The 14,523-nt window shown below is 34.2% G+C and overlaps 1 protein-coding gene across 7 annotated transcripts in view; it reads right to left on the reverse strand.

Moving 5' to 3' along the window:
• Nucleotides 1–14,523, reverse strand: part of LOC145285901 (serine--tRNA synthetase-like protein Slimp) — a 378,960-nt gene that overhangs the window by 284,898 nt on the left and 79,539 nt on the right. For all 7 annotated transcript variants that reach the window (XM_080134374.1, XM_080134369.1, XM_080134372.1 and 4 more), the window contains exon 2: nt 8,475–8,908. In XM_080134374.1, coding sequence (XP_079990500.1) covers nt 8,475–8,849 — 375 coding nt within the window. In that variant the 5' untranslated portion in view covers nt 8,850–8,908. The remainder of the gene's footprint in view (nt 1–8,474; nt 8,909–14,523) is intronic.

Raw genomic sequence — 14,523 nt, forward strand, 5'->3', positions numbered from 1 at the left:
AAAAGGGAAAAAGAAAAAAGGGAAAAAGAAAAAAGGGAAAAAGAAAAAAGGGAAAAATTAAAATAGGGAAAAAGGGAAAAAAGAAAAGGAAAAAGAAAAGGGAAAAAGAAAAGGAGAAAAGAAAAGGAGAAAAGAAAAGGAGAAAAGAAGAAAAGGAAAAAAGAAGAAAAGGAAAAAAGAAGAAAAGGAAAAAAGAAGAAAAGGAAAAAAGAAGAAAAGGAAAAAAGAAGAAAAGGAAAAAAGAAGAAAAGGAAAAAAGAAAAGGAAAGAAGAAAAGGAAAGAAGAAAAGGAAAGAAGAAAAGGAAAGAAGAAAAGGAAAGAAGAAAAGGAAAGGGAAAAAAGAAGAAAAGGAAAGGAAAAAAAGAAGAAAAGGAAAGAAGAAAAGGAAAGGAAAAAAAGAAGAAAAGGGAAAAAAGAAGAAAAGGAAAGAAAGAAGAAAAGGAAAGAAAGAAGAAAAGGAAAGAAAGAAGAAAAGGAAAACAGAGGAAAAAAGAGGAAAAAAGGAAAAAAAGAAGAGGAAAAAAGGAAAAAAGGAAAAAAAGAAGAGGAAAAAAGGAAAAAAAGAAGAGGAAAAAAGGAAAAAAAGAAAGAAAGGAAAAAAGAAGAGGAAAAAAGAAAAGGAAAAAAAAGAAAAGGAAAAAAAAGAAAAGAAAAGGAAAAAAAAAGAAAAGGAAAAAAAGAAAGGAAAGGTTGGATGTTACATCAGCCGAAATGTTTGAGAGAATAACACTCAAGATAAGAACAAAAAAGTTATTCTAAAGTTAAACATGACAGACCGGTTAATGGATATTGAAATATTTGTACACAATGAAAAATAAGACATCAATTCATTCAACAAGCAGTTAGCAATGAAAATGCTTTTTAAATTCAAATGATGAACTTAATTATAATAAATCATAAACTATCACCACCATCCTAAAGTAACAATCCCTCATGTTTCCTGTCAATTCATATGCATTATTTTTCTATTTATTTCTTCAAATTAAATGTCACCTTTTATATTTTGCTGCACACACAAGTTTATTTTTCCTTCTTGGTTATCTATTTTTGTCTTTTCTTTCTCACTTGTAAAACCAATCAACCAGCATCGACCACTTCAACACTTGTTAGTATCTTTTAGTCTGTTGATTGGTTAAAGATGACTACTAGCTGTCCCTCCACAGCGTTGTTCGGGAGTAAACTGAGTCTTTTTTAGAATCAGCTCTTAATCATTAAAATCATTAATCATTAAAATGCTGGTCTTAAATGTTTTCCAAATAAGCCAAAGGGATTACAGTTTACACATTCTTTAAACAAAAGTCTTTCACGACATCTTGCTGCTCAATTCCTTACAATCCTCCATTAGATATGATCCCATGCCTTATTTGGAGATAAAAAGGTTTTTAAAAAAGAGTAAAAATAAAATAAAAATAAAATAGAGCAAAAATAAAAAAAAAGAGCAAAAATAAAAAGAGAGCAAAAATAAAAAAAAAGAGCAAAAATAAAAAAAAAGAGCAAAAATAAAAAAAAAGAGCAAAAAAAGAGAGAGCAAAAAAAGAGAGAGCAAAAAAAAGAGAGCAAAAAAAGAGAGAGCAAAAAAAGAGAGAGCAAAAAAAAGAGAGCAAAAAAAAGAGAGAGCAAAAAAAGAGAGAGCAAAAAAAAAAAAGAGAGCAAAAAAAAAAGAGAGCAAAAAAAGAGAGCAAAAAAAAAGAGAGCAAATAAAAAAAGGGGGAGTGGACGTTACATCAGACGAAATGTTTGCGAGAATAACACTCAAGATAAGAACAATAGTCCAAGTAATCCAAACAAAAATGTTATTCTAAACTTAAACTTGACAGACCGGTTAACAGATATTGAAAAATTTATACACAATGAAAAATAAGACAACCTCAATTCATTCAACAAGTAGTATGCAATGAAAATGCTTTTTTAAAATTCAAGTGATGAACAAAATCTCTTGAATGCATAAAATAAAAAATGAATCATTGAATTATGATTTGTATAAAATTGATTAAAAAAAAGCATAAAAACTGCATTCACATATAATGAATGGTTCTTTGTCCTCCAGTTAAATTGTTATTAAGCTTCATGAGCGGAATTAGTGTCATAATCTAAAGAAAGAAATTAAAAGCTACATTTTTTTTCCATTATTATATATAGTGCCTCCTTAGAAGGGCAATATTAGACAAGGTCAGTTTTTAATGCTCGAAAATCCAGTTCCCTAAAAAGGGACACTATTATGAATTGGAACAAAATTAAAACAACCTTAATCTAGGAGGATCTCTTTACAACAAAAGAGAAGAGAACAGATACTACACTTTGAATTGTTTGCATAAAATATAAAAATTCACATTTGACACAAGGCCATCAAAAGTGTGGAGAAAATGAGAATCGTGAGTTATTCTTGGCCAAAAATAAAAAAATATATATATATATATATCCCACTCTTAACTAGACATCTCATTCACCACAATACAACATTTACTCTAGGGGTCCATTCTACTGAAGACATCCCCAAATTGGTTTGAAATTTGTATTTTCCATAAATATTGTTTCTCGGTCAATGGCCACAAAACAAAAATATAATTTCTCATTTTTCTAAAACTGAACTTTATCTTTAAAGATCAACACTTAAAATCTATATATCTATAAAAGTGAACGTGTCTGTGTGTCTGTACATTTCCCTACGCAATAACTTCGAAATTCATTATTCAGGGTACTGAGATTTGGGAAAATCTGATCGGTTTTTGGCAAGAAATTTGGCTGTTAAGGGGTCAAAGTTCAACGATTTGACCTTTGAGAACTCTACCAAACTCCGACAATTTTGGGTCTAAACACTTGAAATTTTAGATATAGGTTCCTTGGACATGGATCTAACTTAATAACGATTTGAGCCTAAAACAATAAATGTTAAGGGGTCATAATAGGGGTCAAAGTTAAAAAAATTGACCGCTTTTTTTTTTTTTGCTTAGCATACACCTCCAAACACCCGGGCAACGCCGGGCACCCATGCTAGTTGTAAATAAAGCAAAATTTTAAAAAGTTTTTAGTTCTTTTGAAATAAACAGATAACTTACATGGAGGTTTTGCTTTTAAAAATAAAAATTAAAAAATATCGCTATTGCAAAACATTTTTGAATATTTTGCACAAAAAAAAAATAAATAAATAAAAAATAAAAAAAAGGTCATGGATTTTTGGAGAAAAATCTTGACAAGTTCTAAGGAGAAGAGAGAAAATTGAAAGAGAGAAGATAGAAAGCGTTCTCTTTTGTTGAAGATATTTTTTTAGTGTAATTAAAATTCTGAATTTTGTCTCAAACTAGTATACACCCTGCCAAAAATAATTAAAACGTATGTTCTGCCAGTGTTCACATTAATATTCATATCAAATTGTGTCAGTAATTTAATTTTTCATATATTATTTATATCATTGACTTTTATTTAGACTGAAAGATTTCTAACAAAATTAATTTCAGACAGAATGGTTGTCCAACCTGCCATTTGCTTTCCAATGTAAATTTATATAATGCTTTTTGGTCACCCCGTCCGTTCTTCTGTCTGCACTTTTCTAAATAACTACACCTTGGAATTTTTTTTAATTTTGCACAAACATTAAACATGATATGAGTAAAAAAAAGTAACAGAACGAATTTCCCGGAAAAACTCTGGTTTCCCTCTTAGAGGTTCCTATTGGGTTAAAATGGCTAAAATTGACACTTTTGTGCTTATTAAAAATAATTGATGCTTTGAATTGTTATAAAACTTTATGAAAAGTTGTAACTAACTGATTTCTATATAATTTTGTTTGTCTATACTTCGTGATAACTCTTGGGTGTGCCTCAGGGGCTCTTTTAGGGCTAATAAAAACACTCCATTTTTTGGGACTATTTTACCATATTTGTCCAAAATTTTCTGTGTATGTCTATTTACCGGTTTTGCAGAGTGTTGAACTCAAATTGAAATATTTTAAGGCCTTGGGGACTTTTGGAGCTAAATAGGGAGAAGTGCAAATGATGGACTTAATCATTTCTTTTTTTTTTTTTACATGGCGCAGAATTCAAATTTACATATGTTAAGGCCTAAAACTGCACTGTTTGTTCATTTTCACCAGAATTGGACATCCCCTGGGGACTTTTGGGGCTAAATGATGGGGGGGGGGGGGTAATGCTGAACTTAGTCATTTTTTTATGCCTTGTTCACTGTGCACTCACAGGGGACCATGTATGCTTCACTTGTTTTATTATTGCATTAGGAAAATTAGGGACTGAACTATTGCAAGTTGAAAAGCATGTTATTTCTGATACCTAAAAAAAAATCACTATCTATGATTTTACTTTTTCTTATTTCCTTCCCTTAATTATTTGAGTAGGGGTAGGGGGTGCATTAAAAATTAATGCCTGATGTTAAAAATATCGAAGACATTAACGGTTAAAAATGAAAGAGAATAATTATTACTCACTTAAAAAAATAAGAAACAATGAAAAATGTCTTACACTGAAAAGTTAAAAAAAAAAAAAAAAAAAAGAGAGAGAAAAAGTACAAATTAATATAGAGAGATCCAAAAAGGAAAGAAAGAAAAAAAAAAAACGTCTGATTATGGAAATAGGTTTACATTCTTCCTTTGTTAGGCCAACATTTGTGTGATGGAGTCAATAAATATCTACAAATAAATACATATTACTCTTTAGAAGAGAGTGGATTGTAATTATAACAAACTAGTGGGATCTCAGGGAAAATTGTTAAATAGCTGACCCGTGTCCCTAGGAAAGTAGATCAACTCAAGAAATTCCCATGCCCAATTGAATACAGACCATGACTCGGAGAGAAATGAATTGATCAACCGCCAGATAGACACGGCCTCGACAGTACTGGGTGGAACGATAAAATTGTTGCCCTGAAGAAAACAACACTACAACTTTATTTCAAAACTGTTATAAAAAAAAATCAATTCAGGTGACGTCATTATGTGGTAGAGCTGACATTTATTCAATGTAGTTGCTTTCAGCCTCAATCACCACTTCATCGGTGGAAGCTCGGTGAATACCCAGCAGATGGTGGCAATGAGGTTGACTTTGGTATACGGAATGTCAAGTTGGTGATGTTCTCGGCTTATGACAAAACGAAGTAGTCCAGTGGGTTCAGCTGGGGCGGGAGTGGGGGCTAGTGAGAGAAAGGTACAAAGTTGTGGCACTACTTTTGAAGCCAAGCCTGAGTCTCTTTAGACTTGTGCGCTGGTGCCATCCTGTTGCCACACCCAGGGTCTGCCAACGGCCACCTGATTGCACCAGGGGATCACCATACTCTTCAACACATCCAGGTACACTTTGGTGTTGACTTTCAAGCCGATTTCGAAAGTGTGAGGTGGCATGATGTGGCACTCACTTGAAACAACACTAAAGACCATAACCGTGGCTAGAAACTTTATTGTCATCACCCTGGGGACGTCCCTGTTATTCGTGGCAATCCAGCAATGCATTTTGAGAGTGTCGGCAATGGTCCTGTTGTCATAACTTGGATTGATATAGAGCATGAGTTGTACAGCAGTGCATCTCTGATCTCACACATTGAACATTGTGTCACTTTCAAACATGATAGAAGGCTTCTATTGCTCTTGGAATTTATACACAACTGGCTAACTAGTAGATGCTATGCAACAATAAAAGAAAACTAGTTTTCATCAAACAAAAATGGAATCATGTCATCTTTTCTAGTGTGACAATTTTATTATACCCTGTAGATGTGAACCTTAGCATTTACAGGGTAATTTCCCACAATGGTGTCACACACATACCCAGAGTCTGACCAATATATATGTAAATGTTTATGTTTTCCTTTAGAGTTGTTTTGTTTTATTTTTACATTTGTGAACCTATATGCTCCCCACCCCCATCCCATGACAGCTGCCAGTGCATGGGGGCCGATGATACAGCCAAAAAAGAAGATGAAAGAGAATATAGAAACAACAATGAGGTCGGCAAGTTGTTGAGCAAGGGACACGTCATGTCACATTTATACTACTACCAGAGAAAGATCTTTGCTCTTTGTCTGCAAACTTTTAAAGTTAAAGACTTATACAGATAAGCTACCCACCGAAAACTATTTCTCATCTCAGAACTTATACAAATTAGCTACCCATCAGAAACTCTAAAATTAACATGTCTTTCAATTCAAAATCTCCACTTTCTCTTGATCCTAATAATGCTGAATATTTAGCACACAGAGGTATCAAGTACTATTTTTTGAGTCTTTGGTGGTATGACTTGACCAAGAATAGACTCCATGGATTTCTACGAGATAAAGTATAAAATCAAAAAAAGTTCAGTTAGGTAAGAAACTTTACCATGCACATCAAGGCTAAATAAACAAGCCGAGCATGCAGGGTCCTCCTCAATGAGTGAAAAATTTACTTTCACCATGACTAATGTTTGTGCAAAATTTAAAAAAAAAATCCAAAACATGGTTGTTGAGAAAAGTGCAAACAAATGGACAAACGATTTGGGGCCAATATTACTCCTACAATAGCCACCAGGGAGGCAACCAGAGTTATCCAGAAAAATCTGTTCTGGCAAAAATTTATTTTTACCATGACTAATGTTTGTGCAAAATCTTTTTTAAATCCAAGGCACAGTAATTGAGAAAAGAACAGATAAACGAACGGGAGTGAATTACTAGGTCCAATTCCTCCTTTGTCAGGAACCATAAATATCTGAAATATTCTAAAAGAAATGAAAATTGTCTACAAGAATTTAACACTTTCAAAATCATCTTCACAAACAGCTAAAAAAAGAAAGCCAAGTGACCAACTATAGTTGAGAGTGGCCCAAATGTTTCCTCTTCATTAGTCGCTACACCAAGATATAGGGGACAGCGCCACTCCATTCTTAGGATTACTCCACTTGCTCTTGATATTCCTGTTTATAATGCTGAATGTTTAGCAAGAGGCATTGAGTATCAATTTATAAATTTTTAATGTGCCTGGACCAAGGATTGAACCCATGGTTTTCACTGAGATGAAGCATAAGAATGAGAAAAGAAAATCAAAATAGTTCACAGTTAGGCAAGACATTTTACCATGCACATCAGAATCAAATATAAAATATACATACATACCAGCAGGTCGCCCAGTGTGTCCAGTCATAAAATATGCATAAATTTTTTTAATTCATACAGAAACTGAGACAGGTGCATGCAAAGATTATTTTTTTTCTAAACAGTTCACGTCTTGTATGTAAAAAAATAAAAAAAAATACTCCAACTGAAATCGAAACCCAAACCCTAAGACAATCGGTCAAGTACGATAACCATTAAACTAGCTCGACACAAAATTTACAAAATGTTTTAAAAAAAAATCTTATTCTTAACATAAAGAAGCTGCCATATTTCTCAACCGCGCATACGCAGTCATGAAACAGTTGAAAAACAGATACAAATTTGATCACACCCATGAACCAATTTTTCAGTTTTGACCCCTTAGAAGCCCTTTTTTCCAGATAAAAACTTACTAAAAGGTTTTACACATATCTGAATAACCTATATACCAAATTTCAAGTCTGTAGTTTAAAAATCTGTTGAGTATATAGGTTGAGGAGTATCCTCTCACACACACACACACACACACACATTCTCACTTTTATAGATATACTAGCAGGCTGCCCGGCATTGTCCGATCGTAAAATACACTTAAATATAGTATTTCGTTTAATTCAGATTTCGTATTTATTATATCATATTGGACCCAATATATAGTAATGATGTACAAAGTTAAAATTATGACTTGTGTGCCACCACTAAAAATCGAAACCAAAACGTTTAACTAACGATTTACTTTTTTCTTTGACATTAATGCATGAGCTATGAAGATATTTTCTGCAAGGCTAAAAATTAAAACACGAACCAATAGCTATTATGTTACACATGCATATTCGTAATGCTGTTGTTCGACCATCACCTCACAAATTCCATTTTGCACCAATTTTTCCAGGCTAAAACCCAAATATAAAGTTTTGCATGGGTTCGAATACCCTATATATTAAGGTTCATGTCTGTAGACCAAAAACTGACAGAGTTTGGTAGGCAAAATTTTTTAAACAAATATATATATATATATATATATATATGCATACATAAATATATATAGAAAGAAGTTTGTGTTAACTATAACCTTTTCATGCAAATATTACACAAGTATAAATCATGTAGAATATCTGCGTTAATATAATTACACGTAATAGTTAACTGAAGATGATCATCTCATAAGAAAACTGAAAAAACTAATAGGGAATTAATGAAAATGAATGTTTAAAAGAATATTCAAATTAGCTAGATCTTTTGCAGATGAATGCAATTCCACAACCCATATATAACTAAGTTGTATTTTCTTTTTAAATAAATAAAAAAAAAATAAGGGGTGAGGGGTGGTGGGGGGTGGGGGGGGGTAATATGAATATCAATACATGCAAAAAAAATTTATAGGAGTATAGATATAGATCCTTACCAACTGCAAAACATTCATTTCCTTTTTCCTGGCTGACAAATTCTCTTGAAGTTCTGTGACATCATGAAGCCGTTTCATCAAACTGAGGTCCACATTAACCACAGGTGTCCGGTTGACCTCAGTTCGGTTGATATACAGAGCAGAAGAAGAACATTTTCGAACATTTTTAAAGATTGAAGATGTCTCTAGTTGTTTATACTCCAGAGGAAACAAAGAAACATATTTTTTCTGATGGGAAGCAAGTTTCGTGTATTGGTCACAGCTATGTATTTTTTTCTGTAGAACAGTAGAGTTGCGCTGAAAATCGATGAAGACGGTCCTTCCAGTTCTCCAACTTTTTGACCATTTTCTAAGGAGAATTCTGGGTAGTGCCATTCTAGAAATATCTTTATTGGCAACTCCAACAGTCAGAGCTTTTAAAATAGCATTTCCACCTGAAAATATAAAACTGATATTAGAAATTTAAGAAAGCCAAACAATATATTTTTATTTCTTTGAAATTTTTAATTTAATGAATGAGAAATATTTCAACCATATAATAAGACACTTTTTTATCATCATTTTTTTGTTAAAGATATGAACATAAGGATATAAATCCACTAAGGTAATAGTCATGGATGTATTTTTTTTTTTTTTTACTTGAAGGGTCACTACTTATCAAGGCCCAGAGGCCAGAGTTAAGTGTTAGGTAGATGATGAGATGAGATCAGTCACGGTAAAACTTGCGCGGGTTAGATTATCTAAATAGACAGTTTAATAGGAATTTATTCGATGCCTCCATTCTGTCTCTAAAGACAAAGGATACCCCCTGTAGGGCCAGTTGCGCGTGTAATTATGAGGCAAGGGTTGCGCAATCTCTAACCACACTTCTCCTGAATCGGCACTGTTTGGGTCCAGTGGCAAGGAGAAAACCAGGACGACTGGAAACAATGCCGAGATAAGCAGAGAGCACATACAGCACCTGGAAGTCCCAAATGGTCACCCATTTAGTACTGACCAGGTTCAACGTTGCTTAACTTTGGTGATCAAGTGGGAACTGGTGTGTCAACGTGATTATGCCGTATAAGGAATTTATTAGCATTAGACTAAAGACGATCATGTTATAGTCAGCCAGGAAGCAGACACGCAGTGCTAAGTTCCACAGACAGACAGTTCTAGGAAAGAAACTCTACTTATGGAATTTTCTTTAGTTTTAGGCACAGATAGAAGTCAAGAAAGTTGCTGGTGGTTGTTTTAGCTAGGTGAGTATTTGTGATGGACGTTTTATGGGGACGGACCATAGATTGGAGCTCAGTATGTTTTTTTTTTTCTTGTGCCACATCTGGCTTACGTGATATGGTTAATAAAATACTATTGGCACTTTTGAGGTATTAAAAATTTAAGAAAGCCAATAATGGTACTTATGTAGCATAAGGATCATACTATCACCGGAATTGTTCGGGTGGTTTATGGAAAATGCCGAAAGGTACCAAATGAAAGTTTCTGAGTTCTTAATTAATCAAGCTCTACTACACCACTATACAGATGCTAAACTTCTGTCCGACCAACAGTATGGATTTAGGCAAGCCTGTTCTATTGCAGATATCCTAACTGTAATCTCTGAACGTATATACCATGCACTGGATAAGGTAAGGGAGGCTATGGCAGTAGTCCTAGATATATTTAAGGCCTTTGACAAGGTATGGCATGATATCGGTTTCATGAAAATCTGATCATATAGTATTACTGGACAGATAAGGATCCGTGTTGTCCTTGATGGTTGTATATCAAAACAATAGGATATAAATGTGAGTATGCCTCAGAGGTCAATCCTTGAACCTTTGTTATTCCTGATATTCATAAATGACCTCCCTGATAATTGTCTCCAAGATGGTTATATTTGCTGACAACACCACACTATAACATACACGAGGGGAAAACAAATAAACACATATCCAAGGCAATGGCAGAAACTCTAGAGGAAGATTTCCAGTCACTAGTGGAATGGTATAAAAAAATGGATGCTAACATTCAATGCTTCCAAGACTAAGCTTCTTTCCATTAATAACTACAAGAAACCTTCTCAACCACTAATAGCCATGATATTACCTGAAAGTACTTTGTTCAAATTCTTCGGGTTAACGTTCACAAGGAGCATGAATTAGAACAGATACATAGAGGACATTGCCAAGACTGCTGCAAAGAAACTGATTTCTCTCTACCGTGCTAGAAAGTTACTCACACCTGAGAGTATCCTGTACCTCTACAAGGCCACCATTCGTCCATGCATGGAGTATTCCTGGTGCATTTGCTACAAGTCTTTCACTCTTAGAAAGGGTTCAAAAGAGAGTTGCTAACCTAATAGGTCCTGCACTGTCAGTTAAGCTTGAATCTCTGCCCCATCGACAAAATGTTGCATCCTTCTGCCTGTATTTACAAGTATTTTAGTGGTAGATGCTCCGACGAACTACAAGTTCTTGTATCCCCCTCGACGTAAATACCCGACAAACCTGACAAGCAGCAAAATCCCACCCCTACACAGTAGAGATCCCCCAGATGCTAGGAAGCCTTCTACTCTAATAGTTTCTTCTCTCAGACTGCCAGACTTTGGAATTCCCATTCAGGTCCCTGCTTCTTTAACTGTACTGACATGCAGTTCAAGTGTAATGTAAATAGACATCTTGTTGCTTAAGTCCTTACATAGTATCCCTGAAAATTATGTCCCTAATAGTAGACTCCTACATCAAAGTGGCACTGTGCCTTGTTTGGGGTGAAAATGCAATAAAAAAAAATAATAATAAATAAAAAAAACTTTTAAAAAAATTTAAATTAAAATCAAGAAAAGCAACATTTATTACAAGTTTTATAAATAAATATTTCTTGAATAACAACTGATAACAAAAAGTTTTTTAATGATTTTTATTTCTTTTTGTGATTTTTTTTTTTTTTTCAAAGCAAAATAATATTACATTTTTTTAAAAATATTTTCTTTATGATTTTTGTATTAGGGTTAAGGCACTCCGCGTTTCAGCCCATTCAGATATTTTCTATAAATTGCCCGAATGATTCAGACGATAGCATGGTCCTTATACTGCATAAGTACCCCAAAAATGAAACTTTTTCTTCAAATAAATTATTTATGTTAAAGAAATGAATGAGCAAGTTTTCAGTCATTTAAGTTCCTTTTTTTTTCCCCCACCACAAACGATTCCTACGCTATTGTCCCAACTATTACAATAAAGTAGAACCCTGGGATACGGTAGCCCTGTGGTACGTTTTTTTTTTCAGGTTATGATGTGGAATACGATATTTTTCCAGCCCCTGGTTATGGTATTTACCCCGCTTTACAGTGTTATTTATAATGTTATTTGATTATATACGTGTGTATTGTAAAATGTACTGTATTTAGTTATTAATTTTTAATATTGTATCCCGGGGTTCTACTTTAATTGTTTTAATTTTGCTTAGGCCTTGCCATATGGCAATTTCACCAATCCTGGAATGGATTAATGCCATATCCCGGGATTCTACTGTAATTCATATCATTAATCAAATTGGAATACAGGTATTAGAAAAAAAAAAGACCAACATTTGGCAGCTTTAGTAACAACAGTTAATTGTGATAAAATGCTGTGGTGTATCTGCATCATGTGAGAATGAGTGTGTGTGCTTAGTGATATGTTTTATAGCCATACAATGATGTACGGGTACACTTTGGTAATCATCTCATCAGTAGACATAATCCTGAATGGGTTTTAGAACCATGCCCCTGATTTTTATTTATGAGGTTATTTCAAAATAATCTCTCAAAAAATATCCCTGGATTATTCCTAAACCAAAGAGGGCATAACAGCAAAAATCAAGGCAGTGCTAAGAGAGTAGTGTTTCAGAGTCACTAACAATTTTGTATGTTGTATCGAGGTGTGTTTTGAACAGTTATAAAAACAAGGACTGTTGAACATTCATGACTAAAACTTTATGGACAAGCCAGAAATAGACTGAAATTTATTTGTACCAAACGCATGAATCGAGCATCAGTGTTTTATGTGGCATAAGAGATTCAAGGAAAACAGGGAGTCTGTGAGGGATGATGAGAGGTGTGGGAGAAGTAAGGAAGCCAAAACACCGGAGTTGATTGGCCAAATAAAGAATTTCATGGATAAGGACCGTCGTGTGTCTATAGAGACAATAAGTGCACAGTTTGATGTCAGTGTGGGAACTGCACACACAATTATTTACGAGAAACTGAAGATGTGAAAGATTTCCTCAAAGTTTGTCCAAAGGGTGCTCAGAGAAGATCAGAAAGAAAGACGTTGGCATCACCAAGATGGGCATCAAGACCCTCACCCTCGTTATAGTTTAGACCTTGCTCCCTGTCACTTTTGATTATTCTATGGTAAACCTTAGAGGTTGTCGTTATAAGACAATTAAGATGAAAGGGTTACTGACACGCTCACACAAGAGAACTTCCATGGGGCCTTCCAAAAGTTATGGGAACGGTACAACAAGTGCATTGCAGCCGGAGAAGATTACTTTGAAGGGGACTAAAGTTTCATGTGTGTACTATCAATAAAAGCGGCCATACAAAAAGTCTGGAGACTTATTTAAGGCACGTCGTATGTTACTTTGGAAATCAATTTGTTGAAACCGTCCAACACATGCCAAAATGTAAAATAGAGATTTAAGTGAAAATGGTGATGATAAAGATTCCATGATTTCAGTCAGTTCTCACTTAATTTGTAAAGTTGTTTCATGTTAGTGTCATGGTTGATCCCCAATTTCTGATTCCGATACCTTTCAAAATTCCAATTATTTTAACCAATTTTATTTCATTGGTTAAAACAGGAAATCACGATCATTGACATTGTTTGTGTACATTCTCTTTTCTGCAATTCAGAGCAATGAAATCACTTGAAATACGATCGATAACCTGTGTATAAGATAAAATATCTCTTAATAAATTCTTTAATCTTTGATCAGAAGTAAATGTGATAAAAGGAATGAAAACTCTGCCAATTTTTTTCTAAATATAATCAAAAAGAAATTACTTATCAGGATTAAATATTTAAATTCATGAAATCAAATAAAAAATAAAGACCAATAATTGGCTTATTTCATCTGTATATATAAAAGGCAAAATGTGCGTGCACATTTTTTGTATGTTCGGCAAAAGCTTTTTTCAAGATTCTCCGTGGGGTTACTACTTTTTAGAACTTTTTATATACCGTGTCCATTGTAATATCTACGATTTGCAAATGCGCGTTGCGTCTAGATTTATTTATATCGACTCTTACAAAATTTTTGCTATTTCGGCTCTCCTTGTGTGTGTTCGGCTTTTTCGTATAAAAGCAAAACTAATATGAAGCGAAGACAGATTTCCCGACCCTAAAGCTTTGATCAATGCAGGGGAAACAACCCCCTTATATCAGACAATTGCTATCCAATGGTTCGATCCTACCTACCTACCAAAACGTTTTTTTTGTTACCCTCCCCCAACAGACACACCTACCAACACCTGGGCAACGTCGGGCATCCCCACTAGTTCTGAATAAATCTATAGTATAAATCTCACCTGTCTGTTTAAATGTATGTATTATGTATGTCTCGCAAAAACTTTCGACAGAGGCGACGGATCCTGACAAAATCGGTATCATTTTGAAGAGTTGATGTCTCAGACAACAAATATAAAAAATTGGCCAAAAATATTAATTCCTTCACCCTAAACTCAGCCGTTTTGTACAAGGAGGGGGTCGATTTTTTTCGCCAACATTTTAGCAAGTCATCGTCACCATTGGATTGACTTTGGTTAATTTCAACGCTTTTGACTTCTGGTCACGTCATGGAGACATCGGCTAAGACGTCAGATTTTCTTTCACTTTTTTCCGCCTTTGTGTCACGAGTTCGAGTCTGTCTGCCTACTACCACTTTTCATTTTTGTTTTAACACCCCTCTCCACCCTGGCTGCCTACTGTTGTTAGAACTGCACGCCTGTGGAACTCTGTTCCGTCTGCCTGCTTCACTCCTGACTACAACTTGGATGCCTTCAAGTCTAACGTAAACAAATTCCTGA

Source organism: Euprymna scolopes, chromosome 10, assembly GCF_053919585.1.
Source record: "Euprymna scolopes isolate OS-2025 chromosome 10, ASM5391958v1, whole genome shotgun sequence".
Taxonomy (NCBI): Eukaryota; Metazoa; Mollusca; class Cephalopoda; order Sepiida; family Sepiolidae; genus Euprymna; species Euprymna scolopes.